The 20864-nt window shown below is 41.1% G+C and overlaps 1 protein-coding gene across 1 annotated transcript; it reads left to right on the forward strand.

Annotated features, from left to right (window-relative positions):
* Window positions 1-1007: 1007 nt before the first annotated feature.
* On the forward strand, window positions 1008-20517 carry LOC310633361 (L-amino-acid oxidase-like; the record flags this gene model as incomplete). Its single annotated transcript, XM_083351063.1, has 6 exons — window positions 1008-1031; window positions 1647-1753; window positions 2591-2786; window positions 16179-16232; window positions 18566-18699; window positions 20022-20517. The coding sequence occupies 6 exons, from the start codon at window positions 1008-1010 to the stop codon at window positions 20515-20517; spliced, it is 1011 nt and encodes a 336-aa protein (XP_083207189.1).
* Window positions 20518-20864: the final 347 nt, after the last annotated feature.

Here is a 20864-nt window from a genome sequence, read left to right on the forward strand (position 1 = left end):
TTAGAATAGCATGGGAGTTGAAGAACAGAACAAAGTAACATAGCAAGACTTCCACATTTTTACTTTATTCTTGTTGGGCTTCCTTAGTTTTTAATATTTTGTTTTGTATTATTGGCTTTAACTATGTACACTACTCAGTGCTGCTTACTGAAGAAGAGCAGCCATAAAAATTAAATGTTACAGAAACTGAATTAATTGGGCTTAGATTATTCTAAGCAAGGTCAATGGGGGAAGCTGAATTCGCTTAAGAACCATGTGACTTACTTGACATCTGCAGTGATTCGCTTAACCCCTGGACTGAGGGGTTTCAAATTTAAAATTTTAAACTCTTTTGGGGCTATTAATTAAATTTTATTTTAATTTGTACATTGCACTGTTTTAATTTGCCCTGTAAACCGCCCTGAATCCCTCGGGAAAAGGGTGGTATATAAATCGAAAGAAACAAACAAACAAACAAACAACCATGGCAAAAAAATAATAATACCGGTAGTAAAATTGGGCCCACCTCCTTTAACAACTGCGTTGCTCAGCAATGGAAATTCTGGTCCCCATCGTGGTTGTAAGCTGAGGACTACCTCTATATTTGACGAATAACATAAAGACTAAAAATTATTATTTGTTTGTGAATATTTACTTCAACTATTTGAATTTTTTATTTAATTGATGGCCTCCTAGAAGAGCCAATATAGCATAGATATTAAGGCAACAGGAGACATTAAGGCAACAGGAGACTGTGAGTTCTTGTCCTGCCTTAGGCTCAAAGCCAGCTGGATGACCCTGGGCCAGTCACTCTTTCTCAGACCCAGGAAAGAGGCAATGGCAAGTCACTCCTGAAAATAAAACTGTAGGGACTCGTCCAAGCAGGCTTTGAGAGAAGAGAGGAGGAGGAGGAAGAGGAGGAAGAGGAGAAGGAGGAGGAGGAATAAAAGGACCAAAGTTTATAATAATTGCTGTAATATATTAATAGCCAACAGAGAATATACTGTAGCTCCAGCCAGGCAATAAGGATGTGGGATGCAGGGTTTGTAAAGGTAAATCAATGTTCATGTGAAATCGAAGGGAAATTTGGAGGAGGCACACCTAAGTACAGATCACCAAACCCTTATGAGAAGAGAGAGAAATTAGAACAATCCATTATTTATTTATTTATTTAATTAATTATATTTATATACCGCCCTTCTCCCGAAGGACTCAGGGCGGTGAACAGGGCACATATAAATAGAGAATACAAAAATTAAAAAGGATTAAATAATAGCCCAGATAAAGACAATAACAATATAAAAAACCCCATTAAAAAACCTAACATCCCCCATCAGGCCAGGCCAGCTTGTTCAAATAAATGGGCCTTCAGACCGCGTCAGAAGGAGCGAAGGTCCGGTGCCATCCAAAGCTCGACCGGCAGCTGGTTCCATAAAGCCGGAGCGCCCACAGAGAAGGCCCTCCCCCTTTGGGCCACCAGCCGACATTCTCTGACTGGAGGCACCCTTGAGGAGGCCCTCTCTGTGGGAACGCACAGGGCGGAGGGAAGTTGACGCCGGCAGCAGGTGGTCCCTGAGGTACTCCGGACCCATGCCATGTAGGGACTTAAAAACCATTACCAGAACCTTGAAACTCACTCATTCCCCATCAGCACTCTTTTCTCCTAGGTTGTGATCTTGGAAGCCAGTAACCGTGTGGGAGGACGCATAAAGACGCACCGAGAAGGAGGCTGGTATGTAGATGTGGGGCCAATGCGATTGCCCACAAAACACAGGTAAGATTGATTGAAAGGTCTTTCTCCATCCATCATCTGATGTAAGAGGCAAACTCATTCACATTTAATAATTTGTCGCCTACCTGAAAGGCTAGGCATATTGTTAGAAAGTTGATAACTGTTAAGATGCTTACTGGAAGAGGACAACAGTTGTGTTGATAAGGACTTGACTCTGAAAACTATCCAGAAAGCTTGCACTAGACTAGTACATCTTGCCACATCATTTCTGGGTGGTCCATATAAAAGTAAAACTCATTGAAAGACACCTGATAACAATAGCCATAATAAATCTCTACATAGTGGTAGCTGTAGCCAATTTCAAGGGCATTCATTCCCTAAACCTGGGGAAATGGCACATTTTTAAAGCTTTCGGAAATGCCTGCTGTGTCAAGATCAGCTAAATTTTGGATGGTGGTGGAGAGTTCCAGAGAGTAGGACTAGAACTGTGTCATTTTGGAAACTGTGCTATTACTGCAAACTTCTCTATTAAATTATGGATAGATACATAGTCTCCTATAAAGATTGTTTCTGTGATGAAAAACTGAGGTGTGAAACTTTTTTTAAAATATAATTTTACAGTGGGGGTTATGCAGTCCTGCCTTGCTATCAAAGCAAGTAGTCATCAGGATTACAAGCTATTTCCTGGATCATGGGCAGTGTCTCTAAGGTGCAATTCCAGGAGAACTATGGTAGGGACAGACAATTGTCCTTGGTGGTTATTGAGAACCAGACAAGGCCAGAGTAGAACAACTCTTAATCTGATAAATTTGTATTTTTTGCTTGCTGTGATAAAGAAATAAGCTCGCAAATAAATCTGGATTTTTTTTCCCTTCACAGAATTGTACGTGAATACATTGACAAGTTTAAACTTCGTCTACACCCATTCAATCAGACTGATAAGAATGCCTGGTATTTAATTCAAAATGTCAGACAAAAAATGGCACTTGACAATAATGAAATCTTTGGATATCAACTTAACCCCAATGAGTGGAGAAAGTCTGCAAACCAGCTGTTTGAGGAGACGCTGAACAAGGTAGTTTTAAGAAGTAGACTGGATGTACAAGCAGAGAAATCTAATGTACTAGTATAGTTCTAGTTGGTATTATGAGAGTTGTAGAATAATATCAGGGATGGGAAAGGCTGTTATAATACTTACTGAAATAATGTGCATAAAGCACTTTATATCACATACAAAATATGTTAAATCCAAATGACATAAAATACAGAAAAGTGCACATTAAATAACAGTCACACAATTCAGTCTAGTTTTCATAATTTTAATAGTTTAAGGATTTTTTAGTTTTAATAGTTTTATATTATGATCTTAATTTTAAGCCATCTAGAATCACTTTGCATATTAAATAACTAATTAAAGAGATAAATAGATACAATTTTATCAAAGTGCACTTATACAAAAATCCATCTATATTAAATGCAATGCATAAAATTGAAAATGCCATATATTCAGGCACTTTATTATATATACCAAGAAAGATTTTGATAGGTTCCAGTGCTCCTGATTTTTTCATAAACTAAAGTACTTTAATATAAGAAAAAATATATACAATGAGTTAGAACATAGGTCCAAAGTTTACAACTAGGTTCCTCCAGCTAAGTTTGATTGACATTTATGTATGGAATCCTTATCCATATCTCATGTTTAATGTATAAAGCCATGCCTCTAACAGAAGAACTAAATGGATTACTTGATCATCATATTACACAGTAAAATAAGCAAGATTCACATGCATACCATATACAAAAAAGATAATTATATGTGTATGTATGTGTGTGTATGTGTATGTGTATATGTTGGTTGGCTGTGTTGTTACATCCGGATTGGATGATGGAGTTATTGTTTGCAGCTGAGTCGGTTGTTTTGTAACATCCTGTGTGGCTGAGGTGATGGATGTGTGCCTATTAGTCTTTTGTATTGTAACGACTTGAGTGTTGTAACGATTTGAGTGTTGTAACGACTTGAGTGTTGTAACGACTTGAGTTATGGACTGATTGGTGACATCCTGAGCTCTAGTGTAGTGATATCCTTTGTTCTGGGCTGCAACATCCTGGGTGGTTGGCTGTGTTGTGACATCCCGAGCTTTAGCATTGTAACCTCCTGAGTTCTGTGATGTAATGTCCTGAGCAGAAGGCTGTGGTGTAACATCCCAGGCTTTGGTTTGGCTTCCAGTTTGCGGTCTGGCCTTGTGTTCATGGCGTGTGTCAGTTTGCTTTGTGTAGGGGTTGTGTGTGTGTGTGCAAAGCTGGAGATGCCGCCGTGGTTTGGCTTCTGGATGGTGGTTGCATTTCGTCTATGGGTTGGGTTTGGGTTTGAGTCTGGTGAGGATGATTGGTGGTGGTGTCCTGTGTTGTTGTGGGTCCTGTGACGGTTTTCGTGGCTGGGAGTCGTTTGTTGACTAGGGCTAGTTTCCAGATGTCTGGTAGGCGAGAGGTATCATCACGTTTATTCATGTTGTGGGGGTGTTCCTCTATTTCGATGGCTTCCATAATTATTCTCTTGTTGTAGTGTTCAGTTTTCGAGATTAATTTCGTTCCTTCAAAGTCAATTTCATGTCCTGTTGCTTTAAGGTGCTGGAAAAGGCAGGAAGTTTTTTCTTCTTTTCTGACTGCGTTCTTGTGTTCTGTGATGCGTGCATTTATTCTCCTATTAGTTTGTCCAATGTATGTGGCTGGGCAGATTTTGCATGTTATTTCATAGACTCCTTGGTTTTCAAGCTGGATCTTGTCTTTGGGGTTTCTTAAGATGTTGGATATTTTTTGGTCGGTGCCGAAGGCTGTCTTTTTTTAATTATTATTAAAGAGTTTTACAAAAACAAAGTTTTACAATATATCCCCAAAAACCCCCACCCCAAACCCGCCCACTTCCCAGAGCTAAATACAGGATTATAGTTATAATAATCATATTCTAAATAAAAATTATGCATAATATACAATTAACCAAATTCATAATGTGCTCTCCTTTAATATAACTACAAAGTACCAATAACAATATCCCACTAAAATCTACTCATAAGCTAAATGAAATTTTTTAGTCCCATATTTGTTCTGAATATAATCTATCCATCTCCTCCAAACTGAAATATATCTTTCCTGTGAATGATCTTTCAAATAAGCAGAAATCTTAGACATTTCTGCAAGATTGGAAACTTTAAACACCTATTCTTCTATAGTAGGCAAAATATCCTTCTTCCAATATTGTCCCGCCAGTAACCGTGCTGCTGTTATCATATTCAATATCAAATTAGTTTCTTTAACATCACAATCTACAACAATACCCAATAAAAACAATTGTGGAGAAAACTTTATCTTTCTCTTAAAAATCTTTTGAATGTTCCACCAAATTTTGATCCAAAAAGTTTTTATATTTCTACAAGTCCACCACATGTGAAAATTGTTGTTGTTGTTGTTAGTTGCGAAGTCATGTCCGACCCATCACGACCCTATGGACAATGTTCCTCCAGGCCTTCCTGTCCTCTACCACGTGTGAAAATAGGTAGCTTCTAAACTACCACATCTCCAACATTTAGACTGTAAATTAGGATACATGTTGGACAACTTCTTGGGATCCAGATGCCATCTATAAAACATTTTATAAAAATTTTCTCTTAAGTTTTGAGCCTGAGTAAATTTAACATTTCTGACCCAAATTATCTCCCAGGTGTCCAACGAAATTGGTTCCTGAATATTTTGTGCCCACTTTATCATACAGTCTTTAACCAATTCCGTTTCCAAATCCAATTCAATTAAAGCATTATATATCCTCTTTATATGTGCACTATTTAAATCTCTAATTTGTTTTACTAAATTTTGATCTATAATTGTGATGCCAACCTTTTGATCTGACTTCCACCTAACTTTCAATTGGGTATATTGAAACCAAGAGTAACTTATGTTTTCTTGTCTTAACTCATCTAATGATTTAAGTTGCCAATCATTCCCTTGCAATCTAAGTAATTCCTTATAAGAAACCATATCGATACTCACTCCCACACTCACCATACTCACGGTGCCGAAGGCTGTCTTGATATTGTGTTTGTGGAGAATTTTGCTGATTTTATCTGTGGCGCCTTTAATGTAGGGGAGGAGGGCGATACCGTTGTCCTGTTCTGTGTCTTGGTTCTTGGGGGGTGTCTCCCTTTGGATTAGGTTGGTAATTGTGTTTCTTTGGAATCCGTTGGAAATTAATACGTTTGTGATAGTGTGTAATTCATTTTTCAGGTGGTCTTTGTTGGCTAGGTGTTTGGTTCTGGAAATGAGGGTCATGGCTACGGAGTTGATTGTTGTGATTCAGGGTCAGCCTGTGGGTTCGGCAGTTGGGTCGGACGATTCAGAGGAGGAGGAGGAGGGGGTGTTGGAGAGGTTGCTCAGGGGGTTGGAGAGCTTGCTGATGAGAGCCCTCAGCCAGGCCCCTCCAACCTGGTCACAACGCAGACCCAGCTGTGTGAGCCTGACAGCATGGATGAAGATGACCCACAGCTGGCCCTGCCCAGGAGGCAGTCAATCAGGAGTAAACAGAGGAAGGCATTGGGGCACCTCGGAAGGAAGCAGAGGGAAGCCACGCCCTGAACTGTATAAAAGGGGAATGCGTGTGAGGGCTGGTTTGCTGAAGGCAACCGCTTGAATAGCTCCTATTTCATGGTTCGTGTCTTGTTCTGTTTGCTTTTGTATCCATAAATTTGGCAGGCTTAGTTCCAGCCTCTTGCCTTCTTGTAAAACGGGCTGTCCCTGCCTTTTCTGCAGAGCCGGTAGATGGTGTGTCCTAGGGAACCATTGGGTTTTTTGTAGATTAGGACATCCAGAAAGGGGAGTTGGTTGTTAGCTTCTATTTCCATAGTAAACTGTATTTTGGGGTGTAGGCTGTTGAGATGTGTGAGGAAGTTGTCCAGTTTTTCTTTTCCATGTGGCCAAATTACGAAAGCGTCATCTACATATCTAAGTCAGAGTTTGGGTTTGTGTTCAGATTTGTCTAAGGCGTTGGTTTCAAAGTGTTCCATGTATAGGTTTGCGATGATGAGTGAGAGAGGTGATCCCATGGGTGCTCCTTCTATCTGTTTGTATCTTTGTTCATTGTGGCTGAAGTATGTGTCGGTTAGGCAGTGTTTGGTCAGATCTAGGATGTGCTTAGGGGGGTTGTATTTGTTTTGGATAGCTGTCAAGGCTTCTTTAATAGGCACTTGGGTGAAGAGGGATATGACATCGAAGCTCACAAGTAGGTCACTGGGTTGCATCCTAATTGGATGATGGAGTTACTGTTTGTAGCTGAGTCGGTTGTTTTGTAACATCCTGTGTGGCTGAGGTGATGGCTGTGTGCCTATTAGTCTTTTGTAATGTAACGACTTGAGTGTTTTAACAATTTGAGTCTTGTAACGACTTGAGTGTTGTAACGACTTGAGTGATGGGCTGATTTGTGACATCCTGAGCTCTAGTGTAGTGATATCCTTTGTTCTGGGCTGCAACATCCTGGGTGGTTGGCTGTGTTGTGACATCCCGAGCTTTAGCATTGTAACCTCCTGAGTTCTGTGATGTAATGTCCTGAGCAGAAGGCTGTGGTGTAACATCCCGGGCTTTGGTTTGGCTTCCAGTTTGCGGTCTGGCCTTGTGTTCATGGCGTGTGTCAGTTTGCTTTGTGTGGGGGTTGTGCCTGTGTGCAACAGCTGGAGATGCCGCCGTGGTTTGGCTTCTGGATGGTGGTTGCATTTTGTCTATGGGTTGGGTTTGGGTTTGAGACTGGTGAGGATGATTGGTGGTGGTGTCCTGTGTTGTTGTGGGTCCAGTGACGGTTTTCGTGGCTCGGAGTCGTTTGTTGACTACGGCTAGTTTCCAGATGTCTGGTAGGCGAGAGGTATCATCACGTTTATTCATGTTGTGGGGGTGTTCCTCTATTTCGATGGCTTCCATAATTATTCTCTTGTTGTAGTGTTCAGTTTTCGAGATTAATTTCATTCCTTCAAAGTCAATTTCATGTCCTGTTGCTTTAAGGTGCTGGAAAAGGCAGGAAGTTTTTTCTTCTTTTCTGACTGCGTTCTTGTGTTCTGCGATGCGTGCATTTATTCTCCTATTAGTTTGTCCAATGTATGTGGCTGGACAGATTTTGCATGTTATTTCATTGACTCCTTGGTTTTCAAGCTGGATCTTGTCTTTGGGATTTCTTAAGATGTTGGATATTTTTTGGTCGGTGCCGAAGGCTGTCTTGGTATTGTGTTTGTGGAGAATTTTGCTGATTTTATCTGTGGTGCCTTTAATATAGGGGAGGAGGGCGATGCCGTTGTCCTGTTCTGTGTCTTGGTTCTTGGGGGGTGTCTCCATTTGGATTAGGTTAGTAATTGTGTTTCTTTGGAATCTGTTGGAAATTAATACGTTTGTGAGAGTGTGTAATTCGGTTTTTAGGTGGTCTTTGTCGGCTAGGCGTTTGGTTCTGGAGATGAGGGTCTTGGCTACGGAGTTGATCTGTGCCGGGTGGTGGTGGGATTGTGCGTTTAAGTAGCGGTTGGTGTGTTTTTTTCCCTGGTAGATGGTGTGTCCTAGGGAACCATTGGGTTTTTTGTAGATTAGGACGTCCAGAAAGGGGAGTTGGTTGTTAGCTTCTATTTCCATAGTAAATTGTATTTTGGGGTGTAGGCTGTTGAGATGTGTGAGGAAGTTGTCCAGTTTTTCTTTCCCATGTGGCCAAATTACAAAAGTGTCATCTACATATCCAAGCCAGAGTTTCTGTTTGTGTTCAGACTTGTCTAAGGCGTTGGTTTCAAAGTGTTCCATGTATAGGTTTGCGAGTGAGAGAGGTGATCCCATGGGTGCTCCTTTTATCTGTTTGTATCTTTGTCCATTGTGGCTGAAGTATGTGTTGGTTAGGCAGTGGTTGGTCCGATCTAGGATGTGCTTAGGGGGGTTGTATTTGTTTTGGGTAGCTGTCAAGGCTTCTTTAATAGGCACTTGGATGAAGAGGGATATGACATCAAAGCTCACGAGTAGGTCGCTGGGTTGCAGGTTTTGTTTCTTTATTGTTTCTATGAAGTGGAATGAGTTTTGTACGTGTGAGGTGATGGATTTTGTGTAGGGCTGAAGTTGTTTGGCAAGGAATTTGGCAAGATTCTGTAGAGGTGACCCTATGGAGCTGACTATGGGTCTGAGTGGTATTCCTTCTTTGTGTATCTTGGGGAGGCCATAGAGCTTGGGGCATCTGGATGATTTCTCTCTGGGGATGATTCTTTGCTGGATCTCTTCACTGATAGAAGAGGCTTTTATTTTGGATTTGGTGGTTTTTTCCAGGTAGGTGGTGGGGTCCGTGTTTAGAGGTTTGTAAGCGGGGACTTGGAGTAGGTTGTCCAGTTTGGCTTGGTAGTCAGATGTGTTCATCACCACAGTGACGTTTCGTTTGTCTGCTGGGAGAATGATTATGTTGTTGTCTTTCCTCAGGTTGGTGAGTGCTCTTTGTTCTTCGTTATGTAAGTTGCTTCTAGGTGGATTGCTGGAGCAGAGGACGTTGGTGACTTCGAGTCTGATTTTACTGGCTTCATCTGGGTTGATTTTGGTTAGGGAGGCTTCAACTTCTCATATGCTGTTTTCAGTGGGGATGCGTTTGGGGGCGACTGCAAAGTTGAATCCTTAGGAAAGCAGATTGGTTTCTGCTATGGTGAGGGTCCTGTCTGATATGTTATATACTGTTTGTTTCATGAGTTGCTGTGGAGGGGGGTTGGGCTTCTGGCGTTTTTCTAGTCTGTGGAGTTTGTTGGTGTGTGTGTCTGTCTTGTGGGAGGTTTCTGTTTCGGCTCTCCAGAGGGCTAGTTGTTTGGATTTGTCCCAGAGTGCTGGGTGGATTTTGTTGCTGAGTTTGAGGTGAAGAGTGAGTAGGTCCCTGTTGGTTTGGTCTAGTAGGAATCCTTTTCTGTGGAGTTTGTTTCTGATTAGGGCTAATTCAGTTCTTTTCAGGATCCTTTCAGCAGCTGAGGTTTTAGAATGGAATTTTAGTTGGAAGCATGTGGGGATCACGTTTTTGTCTTGGCAGTTGCGTAGGAATGTGAGGTCACATAAGATGGTGGCTCTTTGGACTTCCAGTTTCTCGTAGGTCCTAGTCAGCCAGAAGGTTTCCTCCCCGTAGAGGTAAGATATTTGTTTTTGTAGATTTTCCTGGTTACAGGTATGTAGGTCTTGGCGTATTCGGGTCTTTTCCCGTGTAAGATTGAGGGTGTCTGGTAGGCGGGAGGTATCATCACATTTATTCATGTTGTGGGGGTGTTTCTTTATTTCGATGGCTTCCATAATTATTCTCTTGTTGTAGTGTTCAGTTTTCGAGATTAATTTCGTTCCTTCAAAGTCAATTTCATGTCCTGTTGCTTTAAGGTGCTTGAAAGGCAGGAAGTTTTTTCTTCTTTTCTGACTGCGTTCTTGTGTTCTGCGATGCGTGCATTTATTCTCCTATTAGTTTGTCCAATGTATGTGGCTGGGCAGATTTTGCATGTTGTCCTGTTCTGTGTCTTGGTTCTTGGGGGGTGTCTCCCTTTGGATTAGGTTGGTAATTGTGTTTCTTTGGAATCCGTTGGAAATTAATACGTTTGTGAGAGTGTGTAATTGAGTTTTCAGGTGGTCTTTGTTGGCTAGGCGTTTGGTTCTGGAAATGAGGGTCTTGGCTATGGAGTTGATTGTTGTGATTCAGGGTCAGCCTGTGGGTTCGGCAGTTGGGTCGGACGATTCAGAGGAGGAGGAGGAGGGGGGTGTTGGAGAGGTTGCTGAGGGGGTTGGAGAGCTTGCTGATGAGAGCCCTCAGCCAGGCCCCTCCCACCTGGTCACGACGCAGATCCAGCTGTGTGAGCCTGACAGCATGGATGAAGATGACCCACAGCTGGCCCTGTTTAAGGACGCCCGACGCAGGAGGCAGTCAATCAGGAGTAAACAGAGGAAGGCATTGGGGCACCTCGGAAGGAGGCAGAGAGAAGCCACGCCAAATTACGAAAGCGTCATCTACATATCTAAGTCAGAGTTTGGGTTTGTGTTCAGATTTGTCTAAGGCGTTGGTTTCAAAGTGTTCCATGTATAGGTTTGCGATGATGAGTGAGAGAGGTGATCCCATGGGTGCTCCTTCTATCTGTTTGTATCTTTGTTCATTGTGGCTGAAGTATGTGTCGGTTAGGCAGTGTTTGGTCAGATCTAGGATGTGCTTAGGGGGGTTCTATTTGTTTTGGATAGCTGTCAAGGCTTCTTTAATAGGTGAAGATGACCCACAGCTGGCCCTGTTTAAGGACGCCCGACGCAGGAGGCAGTCAATCAGGAGTAAACAGAGGAAGGCATTGGGGCACCTCGGAAGGAGGCAGAGAGAAGCCACGCCAAATTACGAAAGCGTCATCTACATATCTAAGTCAGAGTTTGGGTTTGTGTTCAGATTTGTCTAAGGCGTTGGTTTCAAAGTGTTCCATGTATAGGTTTGCGATGATGAGTGAGAGAGGTGATCCCATGGGTGCTCCTTCTATCTGTTTGTATCTTTGTTCATTGTGGCTGAAGTATGTGTCGGTTAGGCAGTGTTTGGTCAGATCTAGGATGTGCTTAGGGGGGTTCTATTTGTTTTGGATAGCTGTCAAGGCTTCTTTAATAGGCACTTGGGTGAAGATGGAAATGACATCGAAGCTCACGAGTAGGTCACTGGGTTGCATCCTGATTGGATGATGGAGTCATTGTTTGTAGCTGAGTCGGTTGTTTTGTAACATCCTGTGTGGCTGAGGTGATGTCTGTGTGCCTATTAGTCTTTTGTGTTGTAACGACTTGAGTGTTGTAACGACTTGAGTGATGGGCTGATTTGTGACATCCTGAGCTCTAGTGTAGTGATATCCTTTGTTCTGGGCTGCAACATCCTGGGTGGTTGGCTGTGTTGTGACATCCCGAGCTTTAGCATTGTAAGCTCCTGAGTTCTGTGATGTAATGTCCTGAGCAGAAGGCTGTGGTGTAACATCCCGGGCTTTGGTTTGGCTTCCAGTTTGCGGTCTGGCCTTGTGTTCATGGCGTGTGTCAGTTTGCTTTGTGTAGGGGTTGTGTGTGTGTGCAACAGCTGGAGATGCCGCCGTGGTTTGGCTTCTGGATGGTGGTTGCATTTTGTCTATGGGTTGGGTTTGGGTTTGAGTCTGGTGAGGATGATTGGTGGTGGTGTCCTGTGTTGTTGTGGGTCCTGTGACGGTTTTCGTGGTTGGGAGTCGTTTGTTGACCAGGGCTAGTTTCCAGATGTCTGGTAGGTGGGTGGTATCATCACGTTTATTCATGTTGCGGGGGTGTTCCTCTATTTCGATGGCTTCCATAATTATTCTCTTGTAGTGTTCAGTTTTCGAGATTAATTTCGTTCCTTCAAAGTCAATTTCATGTCCTCTTGCTTTAAGGTGCTGGAAAAGGCAGGAAGTTTTTTCTTCTTTTCTGACTGCGTTCTTGTGTTCTGTGATGCGTGCATTTATTCTCCTATTAGTTTGTCCAATGTATGTGGCTGGGCAGATTTTTGCATGTCATTTCATAGACTCCTTGGTTTTCAAGCTGGATCTTGTCTTTGGGGTTTCTTAAGATGTTGGCTATTTTTTGGTCGGTGCCGAAGGCTGTCTTTTTTTTAATTAAAGAGTTTTACAAAAACAAAGTTTTACAATATATCCCCAAATCCCCCCACCCCAAACCCGCCCACTTCCCCCCCACTTACCAGAGCTAAATACAGGATTATAGTTATAATAATCATATTCTAAATAAAAATTATGCATAATATACAATTAACCAAATTCATAATGTGCTCTCCTTTAATATAACTACAAAGTACCAATAACAATATCCCACTAAAATCTACTCATAAGCTAAATGAAACTTTTTAGTCCCATATTTGTTCTGAATATAATCTATCCATCTCCTCCAAACTGAAATATATCTTTCCTGTGAATGATCTTTCAAATAAGCAGAAATCTTAGACATTTCTGCAAGAATGGAAACCATTCTTCTATAGTAGGCAAACTATCCTTCTTCCAATATTGTCCCGCCAGTAACCGTGCTGCTGTTATCATATTCAACATCAAATTAGTTTCTTTAACATCACAATCTACAACAATACCCAATAAAAACAATTGTGGAGAAAACTTTATCTTTCTCTTAAAAATCTTTTGAATGTTCCACCAAATTTTGATCCAAAAAGCTTATATATTTCTACAAGTCCACCACATGTGAAAATAGGTAGCTTCTAATCTACCACATCTCCAACATTTAGACTGTAAATTAGGATACATGTTGGACAACTTCTTGGGATCCAGATGCCATCTATAAAACATTTTATAAAAATTTTCTCTTAAGTTTTGAGCCTGAGTAAATTTAACATTTCTGACCCAAATTATATCCCAGGTGTTCAACGAAATTGGTTCCTGAATATTTTGTGCCCACTTTATCATACAGTCTTTAACCAATTCCGTTTCCAAATCCAATTCAATTAAAGCATTATATATCCTCTTTATATGTGCACTATTTAAAACTCTAATTTGTTTTACTAAATTTTGATCTATAATTGTGATGCCAACCTTTTGATCTGACTTCCACCTAACTTTCAATTGGGTATATTGAAACCAAGAGTAACTTATGTTTTCTTGTCTTAACTCATCTAATGATTTAAGTTGCCAATCATTCCCTTGCAATCTAAGTAATTCCTTATAAGAAACCATATCCATACTCACTCCCATACTCAGCATACTCACGGTGCCGAAGGCTGTCTTGATATTGTGTTTGTGGAGAATTTGGCTGATTTTATCTGTGGCGCCTTTAATGTAAGGGAGGAGGGCGATGCCATTGTCCTGTTCTGTGTCTTGGTTCTTGGGGGGTGTCTCCCTTTGGATTAGGTTGGTAATTGTGTTTCTTTGGAATCCGTTGGAAATTAATACGTTTGTGTGAGTGTGTAATTCGGTTTTCATGTGGTCTTTGTCGGCTAGGCGTTTGGTTCTGGAGATGAGAGTCTTGGCTACGGAGTTGATCTGTGCCGGGTGGTGGTGGGATTGTGCGTTTAAGTAGCGGTTGGTGTGTTTTTTTCCCTGGGAGATGGTGTGTCCTAGGGAACCATTGGGTTTTTTGTAGATTAGGACGTCCAGAAAGGGGAGTTGGTTGTTAGCTTCTATTTCCATAGTAAATTGTATTTTGGGGTGTAGGCTGTTGAGATGTGTGAGGAAGTTCTCCAGTTTTTCTTTCCCATGTGGCCAAAATTACAAAAGTGTCATCTACATATCTAAGCCAGAGTTTGTGTTTGTGTTCAGACTTGTCTAAGGCGTTGGTTTCAAAGTGTTCCATGTATAGGTTTGCGAGTGAGAGAGGTGATCCCATGGGTGCTCCTTCTATCTGTTTGTATCTTTGTCCATTGTGGCTTCAACTTCGCATATGATGTTTTCAGTGGGGATGCGTTTGGGGGCGACTGCAACGTTGAATCCTTTGGAAAGGACATTGGTTTCTGCTATGGTGAGTGTCCTGTCTGATATGTTACATACTGTTTGTTTCATGAGTTGCTGTGGAGGGGGGTTGGGCTCCTGGCATTTTTCTAGTCCGTTGAGTTTGTTGGTGTTTGTGTCTGTCTTGTGGGAGGTTTCTGTTTTGGCTCTCCAGAGGGCTAGTTGTTTGGATTTGTCCCAGAGTGCTGGGTGGATTTTGTTGCTGAGTTTGCGGTGAAGAGTGAGTAGGTCCCTGTTGGTTTGGTCTAGTAGGTCTAGTAGTCAGCGTATGGAGCTGCCTATGGGTCTGAGTGGTATTCCTTCTTTGTGTATCATCCAATCAGGATGTAACAACACAGCCAGCCAACCTGCTTACAGCAACAAAGCCAGCACCACACACAACCCCACCAATATTTACAGAGAGACGGCAGCTCCGTTCACGCTTTGCTTGCACAAGCACGAAACCCTCAATCTTTTTTTTTATTGAAAAGTTTTAAAATACATTTTATCTTTAACAATCCCCCCTCCCCCTCCCCTACCTATCCCTCCCTACCCCTCCCCCCTCTCCCCTCCCCCGACTTCCCAGAGCTAAGTACAAGGTATAAAAACAGAAAACAATCATAAACATCCATATGCTAACAACAATAAACTCTTAAATCTATCGCCCACTAACTCATATAAGATAACTGCAAACAATATTACATATAAAAAGAAAGAAAAAGAAAAAAAAGAAAGGAAGATTCATTCAAATGCTAAGAAGACACCCTCAATCTTACATGGGAAAAGACCCGAATACACCAAGACCTAAAATCTACAAAAATCTACAAAAACACACACACACACACACACATTGTGTGTGTAAATTTTTTGGATTGCTAACAAAGAATTAAAGGGATTGTTAGCAATCCAAAAAAAATTTACACAAATATGAGCTGTCGTGACTACAGCCTGTGGATGGCCTTGGGTTAGACTGAAACAGGAAATAAGATTTGTCCCATGTTTGGGGCCTAGCAAAGTATTCTAAAATACTTAACAAACACTAATATATATATATATATTAGTGTTTGTTAAGTATTTTAGAATATATATATATATATAATGCTTGTTAACTATTTTTAGATTACCTTGCTAGGCCCCAAAAATGGGACAAATCTTTATTTCCTGTGTCAGCCTAACCTGAAGGCCATCGACAGGCAGTAGTCACACTGGTGACAGCTCATATTTGTGTAAATTTTAAATTGCTAACAATATATATATATATATAGGTAAAGGTAAAGGTTCCCCCGCACATGCGTGCTAGTCGTTTCCGACTCTAGGGGCCGGTGCTCATCTCCGTTTCATAGCCGAAGAGCCAGCGCTTGTCCGAGGACATCTCCGTGGTCATGTGGCCGGCATGACTAGATGCCAAAGGCGCACGGAACGCTGTTACCTTCCCACCGTAGTGGTCCCTATTTTTCTACTTGCATTTTTACGTGCTTTCGAACTGCTAGGTGGGCAGAAGCTGGGACGAGTAACAGGCGCTCACTCTGCTACGCGGCACTCGGGATTCGACCCGCCAAACTGCCGACCTTCTGATCAGGCCCAGAATGGACTTCCAGAGGCATGGCATGATCGGAGCCGCCATCTCTCTATAAATACAGAACCCCACCAATATTTATAGAGATGGGACCAGGCCAGTGGTAGGATTAAGCCAGTTTGCATCACTTCGGCAGAACCGGTAGCTAATTTTTTGTTGCCCAGGCCCAGAATGGACTTCCAGAAGTGGCATCCACACAGAGAACATGTTGCTCACTTATTTGAATCCCACCACTGGAGCAGGCCCACTTAATGAGCAAAGGAGAACATTCAAGCAGTTGATACAAATTACACACAAGCAAAACAGGAGATTTATTTATTTTTTGTTTCATTTATATGGGGAGACCAACTTAATTCAAGACAAATACAAAGACTGTTGCACCTGGAAGGAAGTTGCAACTAACTCTATGTATTCCCTTGCTCAGGTCACAGACAACTGTACCCTTCTGAAGGAAAAATACGATTCGTTTTCCACAAAGGTAAACCTGACAGTGTCATTCATTCTTCTCACAAAATTAAAGGTCTCACTATCTTCTTCAGATGATTATGTTGTTTCCAATAATATGATTATAAAAATACCATCAGCGGTCTAGGGAAATTAAAGGGGAGTGAACCATATTAATAGCTTGCTATAGCTTTTCAACACTAATGATAAGGGGAAAGGTCACATTTGGCTGACAATGCAGTTTTGAACCAGTCTAATGAATGAACTGCAACTTGGCTAATGTCCCTGCTTTTTCAAGTTTGCAATGTAGTTTGCCAATTTTTTTAAAAAAATCTATCAGAGAAAACTTGCAGAAAAGAGGATTTATTAAGAAGCAATGTACAAAACAGATTGAAGAAAATGATTTGCCAAGCCTAGCCATGTTTATCAAAATTCCAAAGAAAAGAAAAATATGTTTGGAGAAATTTACATCAGACGCATATGCATTTTATTATGACCACGGTCAGAACTGGTCAAAATGGTAGAGAATTGCCTGGTTGAATTTACCAATGGAAAAAAGCAAAGGGAAAAATAACCTGCAGGTGTCAGAATTGTACAATGATTTTACTAAAAAAATAAAAAAATGACACCTGCATTCCTCCTTTACTCACTATGCATCATCCTATATTAATGTCAAGTGCAAAGGATCAGGACCATCTATTTAAACTGCAGCATAGAAGGTGTAAAAAAGATATTGAGACTCTAGAAAGAGTACAGAGAAAAGCAACTAAGATGATTAGGGGACTGGAGGCTAAATCATGTAAGGAACAGTTACCTGAATTGGGTAGGTCTAGTTTAATGAAGAGAAAGACGAGGGGTGAAGGATAGCAGTGTTCCAATATCTCAGGGGCTGCCACAAAGAAGAGGGAATCAAGCTATTCTCCAAAGCGCCTGAAGGCAGGACAAGAAGCAAGAGATGGAAACTAATCAAGGAGAGAAGCAACCTAGAACTAAGGAGAAATTTCCTGACAGTTAAAACAATTAATGAGTGGAATGACTTACCTCCAGAAGTTGGAAGTTTTTTTAAAAAGATTGGACAGCCATTTGTCTGAAATGGTATAGGGCAGGGTTAGGCAACCTTGGCTCTTTTATGACTCGTGGACTTCAACTCCCAGAATTCCTGAGCCAGCATGGCTGGTTCAAGAATGCTGGGAACTGAAGTCCACGAGTCATAAAAGAGCCAAGGTTGCCTACCCCTGGTATAGGGTTTCCTGCCTAAGCAAGGGGTTGGCCTAGATGTCCTCCAAGTTCCCTTCCAATATTGTTGTTGTTGTTGTTGTTGTTGTTATTGTTATTATTATTATTATTATTATTATTATTATTATTATTATTATTCCCAAGAATCTAGTCAGCCAAGTCTCAGCAAGGTCCCTTCCAATACTGTTGTTGTTGTTGTTGTTGTGGTTGTTGTTGTTGTTATTATTCCCAAGAATCTAGTCAGCCAAGTCTCAGCATCACATTGGTGCAAGTCAAGGGTCAGCGGAGTTTTCAGAAGGGGATGAATTTGGACCACGTGTGGGAACCCAATGACTTTGAGCTGATGATGCACATAACTCCACCCACCCCCACCCCACCCCACTCACCCATTCTGCCTGTTGTTCTCCTACAATTAACAACATAACTGGTTTTGTACAAAGAGAATTTAATTCCTTTCTCCCTGCTGTTGTAGGGGGGAGAGAGGAATTGGCAATACAGCTTCTTATTATTTTGAGGCATGAGCTCTTGGGGATTGTGCCTGTGATGTGCACTTTTCAGGATCTGCCACGGGTGGTGTTTTCTTTCTGTTGGTAGACCCTGCCATCTACTTGAGATTGCTCTGGGTCTAGTGATGGGATTCAGATATGCAAACAACTGGTTCTCTGTGTGGATGCCGCTTCCAGAAGTTCATTCTGGGCTTGGGTTAGCTACCGGTTGTGCCAAAGTGGTACAAACCGGCTGAATCTCACCACTGTCTGGGTTGCATAAGGCTTCATTTGTAAAGTGTCTTCAATGAAGGCTCTTCCACAGCCTCCTAAACCCATGAGAAATCCTGTCCCGTTCTCACATGATTTTCAGAGGCTCCAAATGGAGCATAGTCCTCTTGCGTGACCTCTAAGGTTCCCCAAAATCGTGTGAGAATGGGGCCCACTTTCGAGAATAGTTGTTGTTGGATGTTGATGAACCTTGGCATGTCACCTGCCTACTGCACTTTTCCAGGAACTTCAGTTTTCAACTTCCTAAGGTCATCTGCCTTAGCATTAGATCCATGCAATCAAAGAAGAATTCTACTGTGTATTCATGAATGGCAAAATTCAGTATTTTCCCCATCAAATATTCTTTGTATTTTAGGAATATCTCATTAAGGAAGGAAATTTGAGCAAAGGAGCTGTTGAGATGATTGGTGACTTCCTGAATGACGAAAGTGGATTTCATTACTCATTCCTTCCTTCTGTTATGGATCATTTAATCTTTGCGAATGACAGGTAAACGAGATGGTGTGTGTGTGTGTGGGGGGGGGGAAAACCAAAGGCTACTTTTAAAAATAGTTTATTTCTTGTATTATTATTATTTTTAGTGCATTTCTTGTTATTTATTTTGATTGTTAAATTTTGTCTCCTCTAACTTTTTTTTAAGATTATAAATTATATTTGATATCTTCTTGGCAACTATGACAGTTAAAATATTACTGAACTGAAAAAGAAATTAACTAATCTTTGATCTCAAGTAGATGTGCTAAAATAATTGATGTTGGACTGCAATAGAATAGAATAGAATAGAATAGAATAGAATAGAATAGAATAGAATAGAATAGAATAGAATAGAATAGAATAGAATAGAATAGAATAGAATAGAATAGAGCTGGAAGGGACGTTGGAAGTCTTCTATTCCAGTCCCCCACTCAAGCAAGAGAACCTATACCATTTCAGACAAGTGACTGTCTAGCTCTAGTCTCTTCTTAAAAACCTCCAGTGATGGAGTGCCCATGATTTCCACTGGTTAATTGTCCTCATTGTTAGGAAGTTTCTCCTTAATTCTAGGTTGCTTCTCGCTTTGATCAGTTTCTAACCATTGTTTCTTGTCCTGCCCTCTGGTATTTTGGTGAATAATTTGACACCCTCTTCTTTGTGGCAGCCCCTCAAATACTGGAATACTACTATCATGTCACCCCTGTGTCTTCTTTTCTTTACACTAGCCAAACCCAAGTCCTGCAACCGTTCTTCGTATGTTTTCTTCTCCAGGCCTTTGATCATTTTAGTTGCTCTTCTCTGAACTTTTTCCAAAGTCTCAACATCTTTTTTATAGTATGGTAACCAAAATTGGTTGCAGTATTCCAGATGTGGTCTTACTAGAATTTTATAAAGTGGTACGATGCTTTGCATGGCCTTGATTCTATGCCTCTGTTTATACAATGTAGGATTGTATTAGCTATTCCCTCATCTAAGTCATTTATGAAGGTATTGAAGAGTATTGGGCCTAAGACGGAGCCTTGTGGTACCCCACTGCTTGCTTCTCTCCATGTGGATGTAGTACCATTGAGGAATACCCATTGAGTACCATTTGTCAGCCAGCTAGAATTGCATCTGATGCTGATGTTGTCTATCCCACCTTTTTCTAGCTTACTAAGCAGCAGGTTATGTACTACTTTGTCAAATGCCTTACTGAAATCTAAGTATACTATGTCCATAGCATTTCTTTGGTCTACTAATTTAGTCACTTTGTCAAAGAATGAAATAAGAACAAGGCACACGTTTTTGAGATAACCTAGAAATAACTTGTATTTGTTTTTTCCTTCTCTCAAACTCAGTTTTGATGAAATTGTTGATGGATTTGATCAACTTCCTCAAAGTTTCTTCCGGGAAATGGTTAGAATTGCCCATTTCAATTGCACTGTGGAGAAGATACTTCGCACAAACAACAAAGTGAGAATCTTCTACAAATGGTTGACTGGCTCTGCATCTCTGGTTGCTGATTATGTCCTCATCACAGCTACAGCACCAGCCACACAACTCATCAAGTTTGTGCCACCTCTCAGTGATGAAAAGTGTGTTGATGTGGTGATGGATGATCTTGTGGAAATCCATCAAGTACCTAAAAATTATCTCAAATCAGTCTGTGGAAAATATGTGGTGCAAAAATGGAACCTTGGTCCATATTATAGGGGAGCATTCAGCGGGTACACCCCATACCAGTCTACCCGTTATTCTCAGATATTGGCCCAGAATGAAGAGAGGATCTATTTTGCTGGTGAACACACGAGTCAGCCACATGGTTGGATTGACACTTCCAGAAGTCTGCCATAAGGGAAGCAGTCAATATCCACAATGAAAAAAAGAATAATTTATTGTTGAAGGATTTACTTGTTTATTGAAGAATAATTTATGTAGGCATGTTTTCTGAGTCCATCTTGAAGTATACGTTCTGTATGTTCCTGTCTTGGATGGTGAACCTCAGACAAGGACTACAGAGGAAGTGTACAAAGTGTGCTTGAGACAACATGCGAAAAATAAGATCTTAAAATAGAAAGATAAGCTTATGGAATGCAGGAAACTGGATCATGTATTAATCCTTGTATTTATTGAAAGGGATAAGCAATTGATAAGGAAAAACAACCAGTTTCGGGATGGCATGTAAACTGCTAATGTTTAAC

This window comes from Vipera ursinii (genome assembly GCF_947247035.1).
Source record: "Vipera ursinii genome assembly, chromosome: 2".
NCBI classification, from domain to species: Eukaryota; Metazoa; Chordata; class Lepidosauria; order Squamata; family Viperidae; genus Vipera; species Vipera ursinii.